At 33.5% G+C, this 26,278-nt stretch overlaps 1 protein-coding gene and 1 non-coding gene across 7 annotated transcripts in view; one reads left to right on the top strand and one right to left on the bottom strand.

Moving 5' to 3' along the window:
* Window positions 1-3,541: 3,541 nt before the first annotated feature.
* The window catches only part of DYNC1I2 (dynein cytoplasmic 1 intermediate chain 2), a 50,054-nt gene continuing 27,317 nt past the window's right edge, over window positions 3,542-26,278 (bottom strand). For 5 of the 6 annotated variants that reach the window (XM_039855887.1, XM_039855890.1, XM_039855886.1 and 2 more), the window contains 11 exons: window positions 19,567-19,662; window positions 19,191-19,353; window positions 18,994-19,093; window positions 18,413-18,538; window positions 17,371-17,517; window positions 16,892-17,005; window positions 16,457-16,590; window positions 15,430-15,574; window positions 7,642-7,782; window positions 5,718-5,843; window positions 3,542-4,179 (listed from right to left, as the gene is read on the bottom strand). In XM_039855887.1, the coding sequence (XP_039711821.1) occupies window positions 4,066-4,179; window positions 5,718-5,843; window positions 7,642-7,782; window positions 15,430-15,574; window positions 16,457-16,590; window positions 16,892-17,005; window positions 17,371-17,517; window positions 18,413-18,538; window positions 18,994-19,093; window positions 19,191-19,353; window positions 19,567-19,662 (1,406 nt within the window). In that variant the 3' untranslated portion in view covers window positions 3,542-4,065. The remainder of the gene's footprint in view (window positions 4,180-5,717; window positions 5,844-7,641; window positions 7,783-15,429; window positions 15,575-16,456; window positions 16,591-16,891; window positions 17,006-17,370; window positions 17,518-18,412; window positions 18,539-18,993; window positions 19,094-19,190; window positions 19,354-19,566; window positions 19,663-26,278) is intronic. The other variant, XM_039855889.1, reaches the window with a different exon arrangement.
* On the top strand, window positions 24,229-24,347 carry LOC120597224 (5S ribosomal RNA). The gene has a single exon (XR_005651360.1). It is a non-coding gene; the product is annotated as a 5S ribosomal RNA (ribosomal RNA).

The following is a 26,278-nucleotide window of genomic DNA, read 5'->3' as shown; positions in this document are numbered from 1 at the left end:
GTCTTTTGAGCCCAGAGTTCTTTTTCTCATATACCAGGCCACCCTTAACTATAAGAGATAGTTAATGCTTTTGGTTCCAAAGTATTTCCATTACTTTGTTCAGAAAAAAAAAGTTAAAAAAATAAAAATTAAAAATCTAGTTCAAAAATTCACAAAAGATAAAATTACTTGCCATCAAAGCCTCATCAGTGGTATACCTGATTTCTGGAGTCATGGAGTTAGGTCTCTGCATGTTCAGCACCGCGTAGGTGTGTTCTACACCCTACACAATCATTGCCCTACAGCTTTCCTACCAAATCAAGTACATTAAAAGAGAAGCAGGATAACACATTACCAGAGACCTGAATGAATGACCTTATGAAGTGAAACAGACCTTTCTGAAAGCTTACCTGAGTGCAAGCTGTTCCATCCTCTGACTGGGAACTGGTAATGGAATATTAAGAAGCCAAAACTGAGATTCCTGCTATGAAACTAATGACACAAAATACTGTAATTTTAGAAAAGTTTGTAGAAGATTGCTGATTGGGTATATTGAAACTATCAGTATCTAGAAGCTACATATTGAAAACTTATAACACCTGAAATCTATTCGAATTTTACGAAGTTAGGGAATTGTGAACATGGCAGGCAGAAGCAGAATCTGTAAACCTGAAGTCCAACGAAAGGTCTGAGCATCAGCCTCCTGAGAAAAGCATTACAATTATATGATGCATATCCAAGTCTTCCAGTTGGCATGCTGGTTAGAATTGCAGCATCTTTTTCTAAAATGTATTTCTTGTATGTGCGAAGGATTTTTAAAATATAATACTCTAAGTAAAAGCAAATAAAAATGTAATACAGTAGGTACAAGCAAATTATTACCTTTTGGAGGCAGTAAGATTGATGAAATTGGTTAAAAGCATGTTCTCAATTAATTGTAATCCTCTACTGGAAAAGAAATATTGAACATGGGTGTTCTTGCCTTTGGGCAACTTTCCAATTCTCTGGTAGCACTAGAAGCCGCCAGAATCTGTAAACTGGATATGTAAATAAATTTCCACCATTTTTTAATGAGTCAAAAATGATTCCCACGTATTTTTCCCAAGCCTAGCAATCAGCAAGATGATAGCAGAAAAGCAAATTCCTTTCTTGCCTCTATGTAGCTTGGGGGAAAAAAACCTCAATGGGAATCCCATCACCAAATCATCAAACAAGGCAAAGCCGATGGCTTTTTACCTTAGATTTATGCCCAAGATTCAGGCATGACATCACCACCTTGGATGCTATGTCATGTTTTAAAAAACTCTTCTCACAGCGATTGAGCAGCTGAGGGTAATTGAAGCTTCATTCTCTCTCCCCAACATACACCTAATTTGGCTTTTTCTTAGAAAATTTTACAGTGACAATGTTGAAATATAGGGGTTGTGGAAAAGACATTTTAAAATTCACTGCTGAATAGAATGGAAATAAAAATTATATGCTTCATGCCAGCTTTTGATTCATTCATTCATTCATTCATTCAAGCCCTTCCCTTCCATATAGTTCAAGTGGTAGAGATTACAGCCTGTAGGTACTAGTACAAATAGAACGAATCACCATCCTTACAATATTGAAAGACTAGGATTATCCCTAAGAGTGCTTTCCTTTAGTTTCCCTTAAATTTTAAGTTATTCATTCTTTCATAATACAGCATCTCAGCATTACTGCAACAATATTTTATATCTAGATTTTTTAAACTTTGTAGGGAGCTGGATCTATAAATAAGAAGATAGTTTCTACCGATAAATTTTTGGATTTTTTTTTTTTTGGTTTAAATGATACCAAAAAAATGAATGTCTGAGATTTACTGCAAGTTAATTGTTTTCTGCAAAACACAAGGATAACCAATAATCCTTTTTCTCATTCCAAAAGATAACAAAAGTAAACACAAAGTAAGAAATTAGCCAGAAAGCTATGGCTTGCTTCTCAGAGAAAAATAAATATAACTAGTAAAAAATAAGGTACATTCCCATAACTAGATATTTTTAAAAATTAAAAGGTTTTCATTTCTAAAAGTGTAAAGAGCTGTGCTACACTTTTCTATTCAACTTAATCTGTCAGAGAAGATTTTACATCAATATTGACAGTCTCAGTAGTTTCTCTTTTGCTATTATAGAGTGAACCTTAAAAAGCAATTCCTCACATTAAATTCATGTGTTCCTAAAAATGTAGACAAGTTAAATGGGCAAAGATCCAGAGTGGATTTTGGGGAGGGAAGGAGAAGAAAGCAAAAACTCTTTGGTGATAAGTATTTTGCCAATACTTACCAATTTTATTCATTCACAATTGAACACATCAACTTGAGTCCAATGAGCATCTGATTTGCCACATCTTGATTTCCAATCTTCATATAATTATTGTTTTCCCTTTTTCTAGTCATTTTCACAAACTGAGAGTAAAAATATAGTAACTATTACAGTGATTACATGAATTTTTCTACACATTGTCTGTGACCCTGCTGCAATTAAACTTTTGACTCACAGACATTGGTACCATGAGATAACTTGAGATATTTGCCTGCTGATGTAAAAAACTTATCTTTGATATACAATAGGCAATTACGGGGTGTCAATTTATAAAAACTGAATATAAATAAAAATGGAGAATTTCCTGCATTACAATTAATAATTTTAGAGCTAGAAGGTAATTTAGAAATAATCTAATCCAAAGTTAATTCCTAGGTAAAAAGAATGAGGCACAGACAGATGGAAAGACTTGGCTAAAATCATACTTCTCATGAGTGTTAGAGCTAGAACCAGAGTTGGGTTTAATATTTCTGGTCAATTATCCCAAATTTACATTATACAAAACTGATAGTTAAGAAATTTTATTTGGAAATTTATCTGCCAACATTGACTAGAATTATTTTTAAAAAGCAAGCAATAAAAATGTTCAAATTCTAATTTCTATTTTTTCCTTCCTATTTCATGTTCTGTTGAATGATAGTTAAACTTTAAAAGGTCAGAATTAAGGAAATGGACAATTTAAAGTGGATATAATCAAGATCTGATCATAATCCGTCTAGTTTTCAAACAGGTTGACTCTTGGATATCTGTCACTTACATTTCAGACTTGTTGACAAGTTTGTGGTAACAGGTCTCAAGATGTGGAGTTAATTCAATGACAAAGTTCCTTTGAGCACTTTTCCTTCATGGCTACTGCAACCATGAAATCTGTTTCTCTAAAAGGAAATTTTAGTCTCAGGGAGCTCCCAGACATAGTAATCTCAACCAGTGAAAATAACAGGCAGCTTTCTGTTTATTCTTTAAATTTAACATAAACAGAAAGTAAAGGGAGTAAAGCCAAAGTTAACATGAGAAATTTTTTCACTGACATTATCTAAACATCAGTTCATAATGCATTGGGAGAGCTATAGCATACTGTATGGTATATTTAAGGCACAAAGCTTTATGAGATTTGAAGCGGCTGCTTACAACAGGAACTTAAAGATATGAAAAAAAGACACTTTAAAAGAGACAAAATTAAAATTACAAAGAGTAAATCGAAATGAAAATTTGAAAAGTTAAATCATATTTGTTTTTATTTATATACAGCTATCACATGAATTATAAAGAAGAAAAAGGATATTAGAACATAACTTGGATAGATGTATGCATGCTATGGCTAAGAATGAACAATGTTTCCACATATTAAGTTAGAACTTTATCACTATAACAGGGAATTATGATTACTTAAAAATATGCAGAAGTTATTTAATTTGTGCTTTAGAAATAACTGTATATAGTGTTATAAGTTGAAAATAATTCAAAATAATAACTAATACCAAATATACACCTGTGTATAAGAATTCAAAAGAGGCTGCATTCAGTAAAGTCGATAAGCTGTATTAAAAATGACATAAATCCAAAACAGGATACATGTTATATAAAAAGGGACATTGTAAGAATTGCTTGCTGCATTAAATCCATGGTTTAATCCACCAAAGTTCCTTTTAATTATCATTTAGACAGAAGCATGCAAATAGTCTTAGGATCTACTTAAAGTCTTCCCCAAATCCACTAAGGCTACATATCCCATTTTCAGGAGCTACGCAGGTATTCGGGTAGCAGCCTCCTCCTCTGCATCAGCTCGATTTGCATTAATTTCTGCAAGTGTTCGGCCGAACCGTGCCCATTCATCATTTCGGGGGACAGCAATTTGCTGTTAAAAGAAAGACAACGTTTTATGTGTACTGATATAAAGGATCATCTTACCTACTATTATTGTTTGTTTTCAAATAATTTTTCTATTAAAAAGTAATAATTGACCCGAATGGCCTTTCTATGATTACAGGGACTACAGCAATGATTTATAACATCTCAAAACGAAAGACGGTGTTTGGGAAATGTGTTGTGACAGCCTTAGAAATGAGTTTGCTATTATCACCATCAGTGCAAGAGAAAACAACAATGATGTTCTGTAACTATAACTCCTACACACTATCTCATGAATTTTGCTGGTGGGAAGGAATACCTTAAAATTTGTTATTTCTTGCATCATTTCTAGTATGAAATGGTTTGGAAAGCACGGTTCAAAAACTTGGTTCCTTATAAGTATTTTTGTTTGGAGCTTAAGATACTCTTTCTTGATATCTTAATCCCTTCATCAGAAGGTGTGCTACTTCTTTCCAACAATAAAAAAGGAAAAGAAGCTTGTGATGTTTCTGCCTCACTGAAGCAGTCCAACTGCCAAAATTTTTTAATAATATTGGAGAATGTGATATTATAATAATATTGGAGAATGTGATATTGCAATACCATGGCACAAACCATTCATTGTGCCTGGTTCTATATCTACCATATTAGATTAGATTGGGCAGTGACATATCCATCTCAAAAGGGTAGCTACCAGCCACATGTGATTATGTACATTTAAATTACTTAAAATTAAAAATTTTAAATTCATTTCTTTGGTTGTACTAGCCACATTTGTAAATGTTCAATAGCCTTATGCAGCTTCTGGCTACCAATACTAAACAATTCCACCTATGAAGATGGTTCAATTGGTTGTTCTAAATGAATTAATCTCTCTACCTTCTAATCTAATTGCTAGAGGCTCTGGAGGTGATCAGAGAAGATAGGAATCATAAGGCATAGTAGAAGAAGGAGTGACCAAGGTGCTAGCCAGGACTCAAAAAGGAAATCACTCCTGGGCATTGTGTACACCAACCCGAGCACTAAAGATGTGAGAACTGCAACTCATCCTATTGGATTCAATGATAATGGCTTTGCAAAAAGGGTCAAGAGACAAGATTCATATTTCACAATGTCATCACAGATAACTCTCAAAAAATATTACTTTTGATTTCTACCAACTGGCCCAAACAAATCTATGAATACAGAAAGATAAAGTCTTATCTCAGTATCAATTCTATAAAGCCTTGAAGTCCAACTATAACTCCAAATTTCTTCTTTTGCCTAAAGAATTTCTAATTTCCAGCAATAAATGCTTCAAGAAATAAAGTACTTCCAACACATATTACCCTCAAAATCTGTTGTATGGGAACAGAGGACATACAGTTAGAAAGAAATTAATCTCAAGAGTCATTCCTGTGGTGGAAAGTAAATTTTATCTTTACAACCATATAGTTTATAAAATCCATGAACTTCAAACACTAGCTTTAGCCATGAAGATACTGTTACTACAGTGCTGTGAAAACTAAATAGATGTGTCAAAATTATAGGCAGTGAGCCCCATACCTCTCCCACATCATATATAACAATCTGTCCTTCAGAATCACCCACGGCAATCTCTCTTCCAGAATGGGTCCATCTTACACGATTAAGAGCAGGATTACCCTCCACGGAAATGCTGGCAGTTGGCACCTGAAGTCATTTAAAATATAGTACAGTGTTAAAAGTCTCATCAAGATTTCTATAAACATGTAAAACAGGAATTCTTTCTTCCAATCTGGCTACATTTTTAAAGACAAAGATGAAAACAGAGAAAGAATTTTCCCAACTTTCTTGTTCAGTGAGACATTATGAATGACAGTATAGTCAATCCTTGAAAACGGTTTGGGAAAATAAGTCCTTATATAAGAAATTCTCACATGACTAGATATATCATTTTGAAAGATCTTCTCTTTAATAAAGCATTCTTTGTTGCTGTTTTAACTTCTTTAAGAAGTCAAGCTGTTTGAAAACAGATGGCCAAAACCCCATTTTAAAGAACCATTTCAAAAGCCCTCATAAACAGATTATGGTTCAATTTTAGAGGACGGGAATTACTTTTGTAGCTTGCATCCCTGTCAGCTGAAACCTGTGATTTGATCCACAGTTCCTAGAAACAGTTCATACTGAAGGTATACTATTGGTCTTTCCAAAGCCTCTGTTCTCATGAATTATCTGGAGCAGGGAGAGTGATGGCATCCACACAACGGCCCCAGCCCTATGGAATCTGACTTTACCTTTCCTATGCAGAGCAAACATTGCATGTTTGACTCAACCAGAAGCACGATAAAATTTTAATTTGAAATCTGATTAAAAATAATCCTTCTAATTGACTCATCCCTAAATGACTAATTTAACCTCCTAAAATGCTAAAATTGTTATAGAGAAAAATTACAGTTTAGATATATTGAGTTAATGATTACAAGAAAGATCCAAATTTGACTGTAACTTGAAATCTCTGACACCAAATCCAAAGTAAGAAAATAAAGTCGGCACCATTCAAGATAACTAGGAATATATAATTAAGCCTAATTATCTAGCTCGGGCTTAATACCTTTTCCTAGCAGTATTTGAATGTTCTTCCTCAAACTACTAAACTGGTAGTTCATAGTGTTAAAATTCTTACATTTTCAATATGTAACTTCCTTGCCCTGTATAACCATTTTACTTCAAGGTATTTGGACAGATGCCACTAGAAATATGAAGAGACGTGGGAAAGAGTGAGCTGTGGGGGAACCCACCAAGAGACTTTTTCTCAACAACTACTACTGATAGAACTGCTAACGTTACTTCTTACCACCATGTAGCAATATAGAATTCTAAGAACATTTTAAGCCTAGGTTGGAAAAAATACACATAGCTAAAAATAAATAATAGCTACGGTTAAAATTTCATTGCTAATAAGTGATTTTAGTATAGCAATTGAGAAATTTAATGGTTTCTATATTCATGTAATAGTAACAGTAACAGTGTTTTCACTCCTTTGTGGAACGAGTCATCAAAATACATTTTTCTTTCATTCAAATGAGTCAGGCTAAGACTAATGTTTATGGATGATACGCAATTCTATCAATGCTAAGGGATAATTTAGAAAGTCAGAATTAAGGTTAACATACTCCAGTAGTCTGAAACTCTCTGCTTTCTAGCCAATGAATGAAAAATATTCCAGTTGTCTTATGAATGAGATTTTGCCACGACATGAGAGACATGATAGTGCTTTTCAGAAGTAAAAGGAAATGCCCCAGTGCTCTTGGCAACATTATTTTTCCCTTCAGTTCTGCACAGCATGCTGTTTGTTATTTAGGGTACAAAGCTTATTTGGTTTCTTTGTGATGATGCTACAATCACAGAGCCCTTTTACATTCCTTGGGATAAAAAGAATTTCACAAATTATTCAATAAATCTCCAATTTTCTATTTTTCAGTGCAATTTTTGTTATTTTGCTGCTCACCTCCGTGTCGTTATTGAGATTCCACAAATCTAGCCTCCCCATGCCATCCACACAGGCAAAGAGGGCTGGGTGGGTGGGTGACCACATAACATCATAAACGTAGTCTGAATTATCTTCAAATGAGTATAAAGGCTTGTTATTCTGAAAGAGAAAAGTTGATTCTTAGCACAGTCAAAATATGACATATATTCAATAGGCATGATAACATTTTATAATATTTAACTCAGCCTACAAAAAGTTCCTATAATTTGTTTCACTACAGAATTATCTGGTTATGAATTAAGACCTGATTGTCAGATTGCATTTTCTTTTTAACTTATAGACACCATACTGTTTTAAAAAAGGAATAGAATGTGCTTTCAAAACATTTGTCAGTGAGAAGATTCTGGGAAAAGGATAGCAATAGCAACTATACTTTTTGAATCTCCTCTAAATCTCTCCATAAAGCCAGACAAAGCAACAAGGATAGCAAAACCAAAAGTTCACAGACAACATCTACAACATCAGGAGACAAAGCTCTAGTAAGCAAGTAAAATCTAAAATCTCTGACAACTACAAGACCTGCACAGAATGAGCATCTGTGAGGGAAGATGTGTGGGAAGTCATGAAGACAAAACAGAAGAGCCTTATGGTTGACAGCAGATGCTCAGTGGACAGGATGGAGGCCAGTCTGAGAAGAGCAACAGAAACCAAGAGTTTGACATAATTCCATTTATAAATAAATGTGAGTAGACACCAATGTCATATACGTAAGGTCTAACAGTGCAGTCTGAGACCTATAAACTCAAAATTAACAAACCAAAGCTCTCTTTCAAGACAAGTCTCACCAAAGAGAAACTGCTGAGAGTAGAAACCAAGTTTTGAAATACGGTACACAAGGACAAAGGAAAGACAAGGTTCAGATATAAGTGGTGAAGAGGAACAGAAAAGGCACAGCTCAAAGTACAACACAGATAAAGATATACATCCACTTTGAAAAAAAACACAGAAGAGAGAGCTTTAACCTAGACTATGAAACCAGAAAAGGTATCATTGCCTATTCCCTCCCTCCTAAAAGCAGAGAAAAACTCATTTAGCTAGTAGACATTAACCAACAAAAAAGGAATTTAGTCAAATCCCACACAGTTATTATGGCAGATCTTCAATGAGCGTGTCAGACAATTAAATGGGAAAAGAATAGTCTTTTCAACGAATGATATTGGGACAACTGGATAGGTGCACACAAACACCATACGCAGAAATTAACTAAAAATGTGTCATAGATACAAATATAAGAGGTAAAACTATAACACTCTTAGCAGAAAGCATAAATGTTAATCGTGACCCTGGACTTGGCAACAGTTTTAGATAGGAAACCAAAAGCGCAAGCGACAAAGGAAAAAGATAAACTGGGCTACATCAAAATTAAATACTCCTGTGCTTCAAACAATACCTGCAAGAAAGTGAAAAGACAACTTATGCAATGGGAGAAAATATTTGAAAATCATGTATCTGACAAGTGACTTGTATCTAGAACTCTTACAACTCATAAACAAAAAGGCAAGTAACTTGATTAAAAATTGAGCAAAAGATTTGAAAAATTTCTCTAAAGAAAATCTGCGAATAGCAAATAAGCACTTAAAGAGATGCTCAACATCATTATCATCAGGAAAATGCAAATCGAAACCACAATGAGATAATGACTTCACACTACTAGAATAGCTATAATAAAAAGAATAGACAATCACAAGTGTTGGTGGTGAGGATGTGAGAAATCAGAACCCTTAATATAAATGGGTGTAGCTGCTCTGAAAAAGTTAGGCAGTTCCTCAAAATGCTAATTAGAGTTAATACATGACCCAACAATTCTTCTTTTAGGTATAAAACCAAGAGAAATGGAACATGTACACAAAAAAACTTACATGTGAGTGTTCATAGCAGCATCATTCATAATAACCCCAAAGTGGATACGACCCAAATGCTCATCAACTAATGCATGGATAAACAAAAAGTGGCATATCCATACAATGAGATAGTATTCGACCATAAAAGGAATGAAGTATAGACATGTGCTACAACATGGATGAACCTTGAAAACATTAAACAAAGTGAAAGAAGCCAGTCACATACTGCATGATTTCATGAAAGGTCCATGAACTATCCATAATAGCGAGTTCCAAAAAAATAGAAAGTAGATTAGTGGTTTCTAAGAGAGGAAATGAGGAGTGACTACTAATGGGTACAGGGTTTCTTTCTGAAATTTGAAAATGTTCTAAAATTAAATAATGCACACCTCTGTGAATATACTAAGAACCACTGAATTAAACACTTTGAAAGGGTGAATTTTATGGTATATGAATTGTATCTCAAAGCGCTTTTTTAAAAAAGGAAAGGAGAGAAAAAGGAGAGAAAAAGTGGATTTTTAAAGAAGTGATAGACAAAGATTAACAAAGGTATCCTATAATGGCAGGCCTATTTTAAAAATAAAAATATAATAAATGATAACATATACCCAAATTTTAAAAATGTGATTATAGACTTTTTGTAATTTTTTCAATTTAAAAAAGTCATCCAAGGATTAACAATTTCCCCCGCAAAGAGAAAGAAAGTACACACTTAATACCAAATATTGTTTTGTAATATATTTCTATATATGACAATGCAAATTAAATCCCAAATGTATCATTTAAAATACTTTTAATTGTAATATATTTTTTGCTAACTTGAAGGGAACTTTTGCCTAAGTGGTGAGAAGCAGAGAAAAGTTCAAGGGGGCACAAGACCTAGACCCTTGTGTCTCAGGGCTACCAATAACTAGTTTAAAGGCTTTGGAAAGCCACTTTATCAATCTAGGCTCCTATTTCCCTATTTATAAAACAAAGGTTTTCTATCTGTGGTTCTAAACCTTGACTGTACATTATAATCCCCTAACTCTGAGAATTTTAAAAAATGTTGTTGCTGGGCCACTCCTTTACATATTCTGATTTAATTAGGTTGGGGTGCTAGGTGAGCATTAAAAGTTTTAAAAATTGCCCAGGTGATTCTAATGCAACCAAAATTGACAACCACTGAGCTAGATAATGTCTAAAGGTCACTGCAGCTCTAAAATGCTTACAAAGAAAAGGTCTGCAAACATTTGCCAAAAGAATGAATCAAAACAATGTGCTTTCTTTGAATGACAGCATCTGAATAAGCAAAAAGGTAGCTCATTCTGGTACAGTGGTGACAATAAACAGTGTATGATCAAGGGACAAGCCATATTTTTTTGAGTTTTTTACAGTTATGCATTGGGTTGAATAATGTCCTCCTCCCAAATTCATGTCCACCCAGAACCTATAAATATGACGATATTTGCAATCGGGGTCTTTGCAGCTATAATCAAGTTAAGTTGAGGTTATACTGCATTAGAGTAGGCGCTAAATCTAGCATGACTGTCTTAAAAGAAGTGAAAAATTTGGACAGAGACAAACAGGGAGAAGACCATGTGATAACAGAGGCAGAGACCAGAGTGATGCAGCTGCAAGCCAAGGAGCATCAAGATTGCTGGCAACCATCAGAAACTAGGAAGGAGGCATGGAACAGAAGAACGGATTCTCCCTCAGAACCTTGATTTTGAATATCTAGCCAGAACTATGAGACAATAAATTTCTGTTATTTTAAAGCTACCTAGTTTGTTATAGCATCCCTAGGAAACTAATATACAGAAATTCTTTATTTTTCTGGGGTAACTGGAGAGTTCTAGATTGATAACCAAAGAGTCTTTATAGTAAATACATGAGCAAAGTGCTCTCCAGAAAACTGGCAAATAAGTATGTCCTCACCTGGATCAGAACAGAGATAGATCCTCTGTGAAAAGAAATGATTCTGAGGTCAGAAATACCTTCATTATAACCTGACTGAAGATACCACTTTTTTGAGAAGGAATGTGTCTATTAAAAACAATGGAAATACAAAGAAGCAGTCTTACAAGAAAAATGAAGGCAGTATCCAATTCAAGCATTGTCCAGGAGAGAGTGTCAGCCAATGGATTCTGAGAATTACCACCCATGGCAAGGCTATCTCTATGTAAGGATGAATGAATCAGGCTGTCTTTGCTTGATGCCATTAAATATTCAAATTAGAAAACTTCTTTTGTTCCAATTCCTTGCTCACCAAGCAATCTTCTGATTATAATTTGGCTTCCCATGTGGGTTGTCTACAGAGAAACAATGAGCTGGTCAGGCCAGCATGAGCATCTAGGCATTTTGGCAATTGTTTCTCATTATAAATTAATAAACTGACCTCCAATGTATCGGTGTCTAAGGAGCCTGTTAGCTCCAGTCAGCACTCTCTAGCTAATCAACTCTAATAGACTGAGAAAACTGAGTTTCAAAATGTGCAAAGGACAGGCTGGACAACGGCCAGCAGCAAGTTACTATGGTAAATGCCACCATGGAAGACTGGGTCCTGATGGTCAGTAGGCTTCCCCTAGAAACACCCCAACCTCAAAGCATTTTTCATTTTAACTTATATGTGCACAGTTGCTATTGTCAAATATTAGTAATATCTCTTTAACCTTGTTTTTATGCTGATATCTCTGAGAGTTAAATAGGTAATCTGTTAAAATAAAGGGGATTTAAGACATCCAGAGATTATAAAAAAACTTTAAGGTGTGTATGGACAACAAAAGTCTGAAAACTACTAAGAATTTACCACACTAACAAACTTAATTTTGTCACTTAATGGTAAATGTGGTTCTGATAAGCATTGTTCTCAGGCTAGAATACATTAAAAACATTTGTTCCCCAAATAAATAATTCTTATATTTTTAAGAGTAACCTGTAGCAAGGATGGTTAAATGTAGTGGAACATTAATCTAATTTACCAGGTCTACCTCTTAATTTAACAGGTCAAACTCTCATGGAATCCTCAGGTTACCTTCAAGCAGCTTTTACTCCTCACATATTCTTCCTACCATTTTTCAAGCCTGCCAAAATGCTTTCTGTTGTGAATTTTCAAATTTGGTATTTTGAAAAGGTAACTGTGTCCTCAAAATATATTAGAAGCAATGTCTTGGTTGGTTTAAACTTCACCAAAATGTGGAAAATCATCTATCTCTTTTTTTTTTTTTACTAAAAATAACTGAGTTCAAAAAAGTAATGAAAACAATTTGATGACCCAGAACTCTGTCACTGCATTGTAAATTCCTAACTAGGCAAAATTTAGAAGCTGACTACAGAAGTAGATTTCTTTAAACTAAACGTGAAGAAGTGCCAAATTGAGATTTCTGAGGAATTTTCAGAGGACTTAAAGAAAGGGAGAAAAAGAAAAACTCTTTTTTTTGCTACTGGGGCAGAGCCAGATCTTAAAAAGGGCAATATCTAATGATTTATTCTTTCAGTTTACCGGAGCTCAATTCCCAGAGTCAGAAAACACTTAAAAAGTAGACGTAGAGAAGAAAAACATTTAAAGTCTGTTAAATTCATGAATGTAAAGATACTGGTTTAAAAATCTCCAAGTGGAATTGGAACAATGTTTTTAAAAAGAGATTATTTAAAAACCTTGCCTATTATTTATTACCATGTGTCAGAGAGAACAGAAGCTCTATTAAGTTGTTTGGTGGGGTAGAAAATACCAGCAACATAATTAATCATTAAGTATAAATCTAAGATCAAAACAATGACACTGGGAGCCATGATATTGCCAAATGAAAAATATTTATTCAGCAGATTGTTGCTGTTCTATCCTTCGTACAGTAAAACTCGTGGTGCAGAAAAGTTAGAATCAAAGGTAATTCTTCTGATATAGCTTTAGAGGGCCCTTGGGCATGTATAAAAATCACCCTGCTCTATGCTGGCTCATCCTTTGGCTACTAACATTTGAGAAGTACATATGTGTAAGGAGGAGGGGAGAGGCACATACCATGGCTGAATGAATAAATGAGTCTTTTACATGAAGCTCAGAGAAGGAATGCCTCGCCCAATTAGCAAAGAAAGAGATATGCCTGCCTGTCATTCTATTCGAAGACAGTCTATATTGAAATATAGTAAAATACAATAACAAAAAATATCAACCACCAATCAACCTACTGTGTAGTACCACAAAAGAAGCATCAATTATATCTTTCATAGATATGTTTTGTTCTTGTTTAAGCAAGACAAACTCTTCATTTTCCAGTCCTGTTAGTAACGTGTGTAAGGATAGAAGCCTCAAATTTAAAGCTAAAAGAAGGCTAGTAAACTGAAGCCCTGAGATCTATAAATAGATCAAGATTCTTTCCGATTAGGAAGCTGGCGAAAAACCCAACAAAGATGTAATGTCTCCTGTGTCTATATAAAGGACAATTATGGTGAAAGCACACCCAGAATGCTGGTCACTTACACTGCTGCCTGCAGCCAACAGAGAAACAGTTGGCTTCATCTTTCCAATTCTGCCTCTTTGGTTTAACTGGCTAGATTATGTAATTCTTTGCTTATGGTTGTGGGAAATGATCTTCCTTTTTTCCACTGTATAAATCTCATTAAAAGAACAAAAATTCAAGAACAACTCAAGAAAGGAAATAGATCATCGACTAAATGAATTCAAGCTCTGTCTGATTCCCATGAAGGGGAAAAGGAGGACCTGAACATCAAGAACATATTACATGTTAGATACTGTGTTAAGCCCTCTTCTACATGTTTCCTTCATTAGACTTAAGGTAAGTGCCATTTCTCTACCTGCTGATGCCAAACTGAATATGCTTAATTTTAAAAGGCAAGCTTTTAGAGGTTAAGTTTTCTAACTTCATATTAGATTGAAAGAAAGGACAAGAGTGAATAGTCAGTTCATCCCAAATTTCTGAAGACAGTATTTGGCAAATAAATATGAATTTACTGTAATAGCAAAGAACATTTCTTAAGACCACTAGGTTTTCTCCAAAAACAAAACGAAACAAAACGAAACCAAAAAACCCAAAACTGAAGAAACAAATAGGTCTCTAAACTTTGTCTCATGATGAATTATTCAAAAGGTCAACATTTAGAATAAGGGATGTGGAAAATTGAAAAACTATAGCTTAAAATTTAACTTTGTAAACAGAATCTGATATTCTGAGGATGCAGCTTTGCCAGCAATAATGTAATACTGCAGAAAAGCTAGATGGCAAAGTCAAGACACTTTAATTTTAAAATGGGGTCAAATGAAACTACCAGGCCTATCATAGGAAGTAACATCCCATACCTGGATTTGCCTTAAGACTTTCAATGAGGTAGGGCAGTGTCACATTTATTTAGAATTGCTGGAGAATCAGGAAGCACTTTATAACATAACTGGGTTTTTTGAATAACTGAAGCTTATTAAAATAAAACTATTTAAATTATTTATCGTGGAAAACAAAAATATATATGCATCTATCTTTTTATACAATACTTTCTTATCATAGTAGCCTTATCATATAGGACTTATTGTGTAGCCTTATCATATAGGACTTATTGTGTATCAGTTTTTATCTGTTTTTTTCTCCATTTTCCAACAGCTCTGTGAGCCACTGTAGTTCTGAACAAACCTTTAAAAGCTCTCTAAAAAGAAAATGTATGGCTTTTGTGCTGGGCTGTATGACAGCTATGTGAGGTGCTTTGTGAGATACTTGGGTTTTTTCCCCCAACCCAATTCAGAGTAGACAGTTTTGTACAACATCTAGTAGCTGACTCAGGTTCTGTGTAACTTCTTATCAGGTTTATCTATCAGTTAATCATTCTATGCTATGAGAAAGGTTACATCTCTCCTATGTTGTATTAGACCACCATCTTGTGTTAGAAACCTGAGCAAATGAGCAGACATGTTTTTAGATACCTTAGTTGTCCAAAGTTTTACTGTCCAGTCAAATGATGAAGTGACAAAAAGATGTGAGAAGTCTACTGCTCCAACGGCTGCATGACAATGGATGCCAGTGATTGGTCCTTGGTGTCCCTCAAACATCTCACTGATTCCAGCTTTGCTATTTCATAAAGGTGAAAATGTTAGGGAAATCTTTTGTAAGTTGACCACTTATAAATAAATACATTATATTATGGGCTTACATATTAGACTTTAACGTAAGTTCAACAAACAACTCTGGGCTCATAATACAGCATTACTCTATCCAGTATTGAGTATTACTCTATCCAGATTTGATAACACTACTAAAGTAATAAGAACATTTCTGAATCATAAACATCACGCTGTTGATGAAGAACTCAAAAGGTCCAATATCTGAGGTAGTAGAATAGAGACAAAGGGACACTACGTGTAGAAAAGAGAATCCAGGCTACTTTTATATCAAAAGTTTTGAAGTGAAGGTGATCTGTATCTGAGATGAAAACTGGACACTCGATTTTTTTTTTAAGGAACCAATTGATAAGGTACAGCTAGACAATTTCGAAACAGATTGAACAACAGGAGAAATACTACCCAATTTAAAATGTGTATGTGACATTACTGTACAATTATTAGAAGAATGGAACTAGAGCTCAAAGTCCAAATAAAATGGGAAAATGACTGACAATCTTATTTACAATTTTAAAGGTCAGTATATGGCATGTGCATATTGTTTTTATAATTGCTGAATGTTATTTCCTATCACTAACTTCTGTGAGCACATGCACACATACAAAACCACAACACACTAAGATCCTCAAAATCCAGAACACATCATTATCCAAAATAACCTTTTATTTTTAAAAAGTAGTTGTTTTAATTTTATATATCTGACCTCGAAAAATTTGTCAAAAATAAACAAGTGGCTCTAGGACAGATTTCTACTTAAGCAAGGGACAATTTGTTTCAATGAGATTACTCAAGGGATAATTTTAAATAATCGTAAATTCCAGTTTAGATTTACCTGCCATGGCGACATGCTGTGTACACAGAACCTTCTTCACTCCCAACAACAAAGTTGTTGACATCTCCAACAGGGAAGGACATAGATGTCACAGCTACTGCCTTTGACTGTTTATGAACCAATTCCATGCTATCCTACATAGAAAAAATTAAGGAAATTATATTGTAAACTTGCAATTTTTAATTTTTAAGTAAAATTTCTAGTTTTAATTGGTTTGTAAACAATGCTTTTATTATACTACTTACATAAAATGACTTTGATTAAATAAAGCAGGTTTGAAAGTAACATACACAAAAAATTGTGACACATTTAGGTTTACATACCATTACCATATTATTATAAAACATTTATGAAAAACATAAGCTGAGATTTATATAGACTTGAAAAATAACAAGATTTGCCTCAAAATTTCAGAATTTGCCAAGTTGAACCTACCTGTGGATGGGAAAGCATGTCCAGACTCCATGAACAAATTTTTCCATCAGTAGAGATGCTAATCAGATTATGAGCATTTTGCGTTCCAACAACATTTACACAATATACAGGATGCTGAAGAAAGAGATATTAAAAAAGTTTTCTGGGATTATCTTACTAAAATAATAATAATAATAATAATAATTTTTACTGCATAATCATAGGTATTCTGTTTCACATCAAAACAGTCTCATATCTTTAGGGCATTTTTAATGTAAGGTGTGATGCTATTCTGTTGATTAACAATGGTTGTCTCAGAAGAGAAATGAGTTTCTAATAAAACAGATTTCCAAAAATACAGAAAAAAGGCCTTTGTTCTTGGTTTCTAAATGAGAAATTCACATCAAAGGAAACACATTCTGAGACTACTTTGGTGGACACTAGTGAGTATTTAATGGCAAAGAGCACAGAACTCTAAAGGAAATAACCTTTGTACTTACTGTGTGTGCAGCAGCTGACAGTGGAGTTCTTTGCACTGGAGTTCTTTTATTGCTACGGTTATCCCACAGCACAATTTGGCCTGAGTATGTACCACCGACAACCAAATTTGGATGAAATTTTGCAAATGTAGCAGACATCACAGCTGACTGCAAGTAAGTAAAATTTTTATACTCAAGGTTCAAATGGAAGAAACTGACAAGTTATAAAAATAAATCTATGTCCAAAACATTTTCTCCTTTATAAGGTATTGGAGGTTATAAAAACAAGTAAATAAATTCACTTAAATTTTTCATTTTGTTTCAGAATATAAAAACTTGTCTTCAGACTAGTTTATGCTTCAAAGTCAAATAGAAAGATTATTTACATAAATATTTAAGCAATTAATCAAAGAAAGCAAAAAATTATTTCATTTGATTATGGTATTAAATCAAAACATAACTGGCTCTGTATTAGCCTCTGACAGTAATCCGACAAAAGTATATGTTAGTTTTGATTCAGTTAAGTGTTTTTTTGGAATTATGATTTAATTAAAAGATTATAACTTATGCAACCAAAAAAAGCTTGCAAATTCTAACTTTCCACTAAATCCATTTTGTAACTCTGCATCTGTTTCCTACTTCAAACATATGTTTCTACTTAAAACTATCTAATTCCAACTCCTCGGGCCATGTATAAATAATTCAGTGGGCCAACAGTCTAATTGTACATTCAGCAAATAAGTTCCTGAGAAACTCCCTGTAGAAAAGACATTCTATAAAAGATTTATTTTATACACTCAATCAAAATAGCAGAAAATCACAACTGCAAAGGACTGTAGGTGTGATTAAACATTACAAGAGATGTCAGAAAAACTACAAAAGGAAGATCATGTTGAACTGAGAAGTCCTCAGTTTTCTGTTAACATCTGTTTGCAAATATGGGGTGGTTTAGTAAAGGCCAACTGAATAAAATCATTATGTTGACAAAAAAGAAAAAGGTACTTGTCTAAGTTCATTGATGAATTCTTAAACTTAAGGAAGACTGTTAAAAAGGCCACCTTACCTGGCAGTGAAACACATACTCCGGGGTAGTTTTTTTATATTTCATATTCCATACAAGGGCCACACCATCAGGCTCATGAGGAGCATCTTCGTTGTTATTATATGAAGCCACGAGTAACTCTGGATACTGCTCGCAAAAATCAAGTGGAAAAAAATGCTATGATTATAAGAATTGTTTTACATTCCTAGTTACTTAGTTGTCTTTATTAAATTACTCTGAAAATACAAATACCTAACAACTTCACCAAAAAAGATATCTCTAGAATTATGATCACTGGGACATTAGTACAACTTTAAATTAGTATAGTTAAGTTAAAATATGTGTTGGAATTTTACCCAAAGAATTTGGTGAGCAATTGAAATAAGTAAAACTGGGCTGTGGCATAAATAAAATCTTGAGTTTTAAATATAATAATGCTTCTAATTCTCTCTTCCATAGTACATAAGAAAAAAGAATGTAATAGAAACATCATCCATCATTATTTTAAATTATATATTTTGATTTAATTATAGTTTCCATAATTAAAATAAAACTACTTAATTCAAAAATGAGTTACTAGCAACCAGTTTGTTATAATTTACCTGAGATGACCAATCCAAACAACTAACAACCCGATGCTTTGACCAACGTTCATCAAAAAATTGTCGATTTAATGACAGTTTAGCACCTGCTTGAATCTCTCTACAGAAAAAAACCAAACCCAAAAAAAGATGGTGTTAAACTTCTTACTCTTAAATTTAACATTGCTGAAGCCATAATTTTAGCAATTAAGCATTACCCTTCTTTGTCTTCCAAATCTCTCCCACTGTAGTCAAAGAAGATGTTTATCTGCTCAGAAAGAGCCCTTTCTACAATTCGTGTAGAATGGTCAAAGAAACTTAAAAATTCTTCAGAGTGCAAGATTTGTTGCTTTTCTTCTTCAGTCAGCTCATGAGGGGGAGCTGGAAAACAAATGTTTTTCTGAAGTCTGATTTATGTCCATCAAATTAGGTCAACTCACTATTACGATCTGGATCAATAATGTCACACATTCTTTTTCAACCAGATTCACCTCTTTGATTTACAGCATTTTATTCTACTTTAATACATAAATAATAAAAAGAAATCTTAATAAGAAACAACAAAATTTTTTAAAGTTAAATTCTTTTATATACCTTTACTGTCATTTTCCTCATCTTTCTTTAAAGTTTTCTCTTCTTCAGGTTCAATAGGTGGTTTAGTAGTCACCACATCATCTTCTTCTTCTTCATCTGAAAAAACAGTATCAAAATTATTCATCTGAAAAAATAGTATCAAAATTATTTTTATGACAATAAGTGATAATTGAAGTAATATTCAGAAGTTATTGCAACTTTTTACATAAAAGCAAAAGTAAAACACTGATAAGACAGAACAAGTACAAATAATATGAATTTTGTCAATGCAATTTTAAAGAAAGAATTAAGTGGAAGCTCTTGGTTTTTATACAAACCTATGTGGTACCTCATCAACAGTCATACCAAATTCTGTAGCTAAACTGAAATAAGATATATAAGCAACTAGGATGAATTCCTCATGGAATCTCTAAAAGCTTGCAAGCATTTATCATTCCAGACAGAACAAAATGTAACTCCTGCATAGTTTTATGTAGCATGCTGACACATTAATGCTGTAGAATGAAGAAAATCAAATGTCTAAAATAGCCTACAGAGCTGGCTGCTTGTGATCTGAAACCATCAGTGTCTAATGGGTCTTCATATGGCATAAAGACGGCTTACATTAACTCTCAGGTTGCTATCTGAGAGGCAGATTTTAAAGATAATAGCTATAAGACCACATTTTCTATTCTGTCATTTTAAATGCAAGTCTCATTATCTACTGTTATACAATGTGGCAATAAGCACTTAAAAATAATGTTTTCTTAACTTGAATAAAAATATATATTGGGATAATATACAATGTATATAAGACATTTTTATTACTAAATCTCCTCTTATATTCCCAAACCAGAGAATAACTTAAAATAACTTATTTTAAAATCATATAGAACATAAAACTTTGCCTACCTTCTCTTGCAACACATATTGAGGTGGATTTTTATGGAGAAAATGCTTATTTTTATTGCCTAAACAGATGTGCCAATTGTCTATAAGGGAATGGCAGCAGGCATCTACAGCAGAGTGTATCTCAAGTAATGAGAGCCTATTCAATAAGGGAACTTTACTTGTTTTGTTATAGTCATTTCCCTGACCCATGTTCAAAATTACCTAAAACACAAATACATATGACGTACACAAAAGAATGGTCAAGGATGGGAACCAGCTGCCAAGTCATGGTCCCAGCAGCCAAGCCAGCTGACTAGATAGCAACAACCAGATGGCACTGCTGAGATTGTGTCTTTCTGTTACAAGGTGGCAATGGGATGGCATAACATTCTTCCGCTTGACTGCTTCCAATCCTGTCTCTCCCCAATGGCGAGCCTGTGCAATTACCCACACTCCAGGAGGCCTACAGATAAGCCTTTACCCTGCAAACAAAATGCAGCTTGTAGGCCACACCAGCTGCCAAACCACACACATAGTGTTAGGTTTGGAGAGCTATGAAAATCTTTCTAACTCTATAGTATAGGCAATAAAAATATAACTGTACCTGGAGGAAAGAAAGCTTTAAATGACACTGTATAATGCACACAATGATACAACCTCCAACTTAATCAAAATGATAATGACGTATGCCAATCCTACATTACTAGAAATTGAGTGATTTTTACGTTCTGACAAGTTTACAGAACTAGGATAAATGGCACAAATGATTTCAATATATGCTCATACTTTTGAACCAAATGCTGAAGGTTAAAATTTTTCCTTTCAAGGGCCTCAATCAGCCACAAAGGAAAACAGTAATCACTGTCTTTTCAGCCAGCCCAACCGCATTTGTCAGCCCTTTCTCCGTCAATGCAGCCAGAGCAATCAACCTGCCAAACATTCAGAATGGAAAAACAATCTGAAAATACAGGGTATAATGCACCTGCCAGTGAAAATGGCCATTTCAAGAAAAGCTAGTGATCTCAGTGACCCCGCTGAGGAGGCGGTGGTGCAAAGGGGAAAGAACACGTAAAAGAATTCTTAGTGATCGCCACTCTCTTGCACATTGACACTTCCTTACAAAGCATGCCAATTACAGCTTTTGTGCTCCTTAAAAAATGAAAGCTTTTTTTTGGACAAAATAATCACACAGAGAAACAGAAAGACAGTACTCCTTTTTAGATGAATTCTCATATACAACAGATTATTAATCTGAAAACAGTACAACTGGTAACAATTCTATACTCTACTGCTCAAACATTAGAATGAAATTGTACCATAGTCACCTGCAGGCATAATAAAATAACTTAATTACATTTAACTTAGAAGTTAACTTTTAGAATAATACGTTATTTACTTCAATTAAAAATTAAATCTTAGAATATATATATTTCCATTTTCTGCTAATATTATCAGTTATGTTAACCAATTTTGTTTACTAGTAGGTTCTGTATGTAAATCCTAAAAGCAAAGACAGGGATTCTGAGTCACTCTGAACAGGTCATTCTTGAGCATTGTGAATTATAAATTACAGCTTCCTACCCACATCGTATTCTCTCCCCTCAACTTTGTTGCATTATACAGCTTCTAAGTATCATTTCCAATGATAGGTGTCAAATTCTTGTCATAATGCATATGGTCAGTACTTTAGTGCTAAGTGACCTCATAATCTACATATTTAACAGAAAAGATCTTGTTTATAGACACTCTTTTCCTTTTGAAGTTTAAAATGTAGATCAAGTATGATAGATGCTGATCTATATTTGCCTAATATATGGCACCTGCCATGCCTATTTGCCTGTATAGGTTGTTTTAATTGTAATTGACTGACGGTTATCAATGATTTAAATATATGGTTTCAGGATTACATTTTAGAACAAATATACATGCCCCCCCCCAATTCTACATGATTTAAAAACTATGATAGGTATTTAAACACAAGCTTCATAAAAGTGATAAGGCTAAATAAAATTTCAAGGAACATAAAAACACATAATCTGCTATTCCTAAAAAATGTAAAACATATTTTTATTATAAAACTAATCTTAAACAAGTGCCTGTATATACCAAACATTTGGCAAAAATGCCTCACATCAGTAACATCAGATTACAGAATGTTTCTCTGAAACAAATATACTACTCTTATTAAAAATGAACACAATAGCTACTAAAAAACAATTAACACAACTGAAAATATAGTATTACAATTCTAAAGATCTTCTAAGCTAGTCTCTATTACATGATAAACTATAATATATTTAAAACTGAAAAAGACTGCAACAGAGCAGGAAGACTGAAAAATGAGACTGCTATGTCATATCAATTTATTGATGAATATTCATTGCAATATGCTAAGTGGTTAACTCCATGCTTTCTCTGACAGGGAATCTAAGGTTATAAACTGAGCAGTAAAGAATGCATAAAAGTAGCAGTTACTTTTAAAATGAAAACTCTCTTGTCAATGAATGCTAAGATTAGGTTTAATGAACCATCGAATTTTTACTCTGAGTTAACATCAAAATTGTGATGTATTTTGGTGAGATGGAAAGAAAAACTGTTCTGTAAATTAAGCTGTACCTAGAAATAACACCAAAGAATGAAATTCCGATTGTCAGAATAATCTGTTACAATGGAGTAGGTTAATCAAAGTTAAATCATCTGTGAAATGGGTGGTTTTTGTTAAACTGAAGGAGTCTTCAGAGCAAGTTTTCTCTGCATGTCATATTACATTTAAGAGACATCTAAGTAAAGAATGAGCCACAAAGTACACTTTGCATTATTTAAAAATATTACAAGTCATTTAACAGGTAATATGCAAGATCCTAGGAAATCCTCACTAAACAGATATATTTAATCTATCACTTAGCATGATTCTCAATAGGAAGTGAAAAATATCCTATCATTAGTGCATTAATTCTATTTAGGAGATATATCTGTTGTCTATAAATTTATTATGTAGTTTCATTATACTGATGCACCTATTTTAAGATAGTTTGATATCCTATGAAAAATTCCTAATTTAAAAAGTAGTCCGATTATGCATGGTACAAAAAGTTGCCACTGAGTTCTAAAAATCAAGAAATTTGTTGCATATAAAAATATGATTTAATTTGCAAAAATTCAACATGAATAACTTCACAAACATTTTTCAAAAAATGAGAATATCAGAAGAAAATGCTTCAATCACTAGTTTAAAAATACAGATTAGATAGGAATGATTTTTCCTTTAGTATTTTCAAAATAACCCTTTCTTTTCTGGATCAACATCATTTTGAATCACTTCATTTCAACAAGGGAAAATATATAGCAGATTTTTTAATCAGAAAATATTTTGAATGTAGATCTAACGTTAATTTAGGGGACTGAGAAAGAATACTTTAATTATACTATTTACTTTAACACAGAATTTATTTCTCTACATGGTCTTTTTATATATTTAAAATTCAGATTTTATTTAGTCTGTATTAGAATCATTTACATAGATCCTGTTATCTGTGATCTCATAAATATTACATTTTTCTAAGGCCATAATTTCTGATATGCTGATTAAAGTCTTTCAATCAGGAACAAATGCTTCAATGTTCAATTATATGTATATTCTCACAGATTCTGAGAGTTAAAACTAATTTATTGAATGTGTTATTTATTTCAGAATTTTTCAAAAATCCATTTACAAGGGTAATATTAACCAGAAGGCCCACAAATTTATTCTACTTGGAAAGTGTGGATTCCAGATGTTAAGATCAAGCAATAGTCTACGGCCATGCCACCCTGAACGTGCCTGATCTCACCTGATCTCGGAAGCTAAGCAGGGTCGGGCCTGGTTAGTACTTGGATGGGAGACCACCTAGGAATACCAGGTGCTGTAGTCGTTTAAAAAATAAATAAATAAAAATAAATCAAGCAATAAAAAATTAAGAGCTATTTACTTATAACACTTTCCTACACATTATAAATGCTAACCAATATGCACCTGAATAAAAATACCAATACCAAAAACAATTTAAAAACCCACACAGAAAGTGAAATGGTGTAAGAAAAATTGCACTTCACTGGAAATCAAAAGGCAGGTTCTGGCTGTAACCCTGGTTGTCACCACTGGTTTCAATTAACTTCCCTGGGCCTCAGTTTCCTCAGGAATAAACAAGATTAGATTAAATAACCCTTAGGATTTCTTCCTCTTTTAAAAATCTGTTTCTAAGAAGATCAAAAACAAAAAGAAATCCATACTGAGAGGTGGATAAGTAAAAAATAACATCATTTTCAAGAGTTAAAAACTTTTAAAAGGTAAGGGAAGAAAGTAACTTTTCCAGGAGTATATCTGCAGGCACCATGCTCCCGCCATGAGAAGCTTTTCACCTGCCGAGAGTGAAATTGACTGAGGTGGCATGTTCCTAGTCAATTTCATTCACAGTAGGTGCTTTAAGACAGCAAAGAACCTCAGTTCAGAAACAGTACTACCAACTTACAGAGTAAACTTGAAAGCAAGAAGATGGTTAGAATGGGAGAAAAGAAAAACAAGGCAGAATAAAAACTGCCTTTTAAAAGAATAGATTCAGCCATTTAAAAAAATGGAAGATAAGAGTTAAATCTAAGACCAATTTTTATCTTCAATTTGGTAACACATTATTTCTGCACAGATTACACTGCTACCCAAGTTTAATTTACTGTCTGTTGTACTCAAATGGTGATTTCGGCAATTCTGTCTCATGGTGAGTTTTGGAACTTGTTACATAATTCGTAAATGGGAACCAGCCAGGCTAAGTTTGAGAACCACTGTATTAAAGCAATGGATAAATACAGGTACAGTTAAGCACAAAGTGTTTTCATTATAAAACCTTAATTTCGGGGTTTTTTCTTTCCCTCTTTCTAAATCTTCCACAAATTGGGAAAAGAAACTAATGTAACAGCTCTCAACTTGAAAATATCTATAATGATATAGAAATGATCTCATTTGATGGTCCCAAGGTATTTAGATACATTTTTCACTCCCTTTCCCTTATATACCTCAAACTGAAACTAAAAAACAAAAACAAAACAAAGAAAGAATAATCTAATGCCTTCGTATACAGCATACACTCAATAAACTTGTAGAATCAATGAATACTTGTTAGGTTGCAAAAGAATAAACGTGGACCTTTATAAAATTAACATCTATGTCTAATCCACTCAGAAAAAATTTAGACAGTTGTGTTGATGAAGACATACCCATCAGAAACTGTGCTCACTCTTCCTGTCACTTTTACCTTCTATCAGTGAAGAAGATCGAAGCTGTTCACTCATTATTCTTAGATAATCACTATAATACAATATTATCTTGATGCAGATATACCAATAAATAAGTTAACCAAACCACGCTTTCCTTTAATGGAGTATTTTTCAAACTACAGGTCTAAACCAATAAATTTAGCACATCATGGTCAACATTTATAAAAATGAAATATAGTAAGAGAAGGGAAGTTGCTACTTCATAACATTTTTGTTTCAGTTATACATCTGCATTATGTTTGTACTGGATTATAATATTAATTGAACTTCTTACCATAGGTTACTATCATAATAGTATGAAAGTGCTGCTACAGCGGCAGCGTGATATAGAAAGCACACCTTGGAATCAGTCAGACTTGGTTTAGAATCTTAGCCACTAGTATGTGACCCTTGATAAACTATCTCTTTCACATTCAGGTTCTTCATGTGCAAACAGAACCAATATTTAACTCTCAGGGTTTTGGTTAGAGAATTAGAGGTAATGTAAAGTGCCTCACATTATACCTGATACGTAGCAGGCACTCTTAAAATTCTC

The sequence above is a fragment of the Pteropus medius genome, unplaced genomic scaffold (genome assembly GCF_902729225.1).
Source record: "Pteropus medius unplaced genomic scaffold, Ma_sr-lr_union100, whole genome shotgun sequence".
Taxonomy (NCBI): domain Eukaryota; kingdom Metazoa; phylum Chordata; class Mammalia; order Chiroptera; family Pteropodidae; genus Pteropus; species Pteropus medius.
This window is presented reverse-complemented; position numbering and strand designations above follow the sequence as displayed.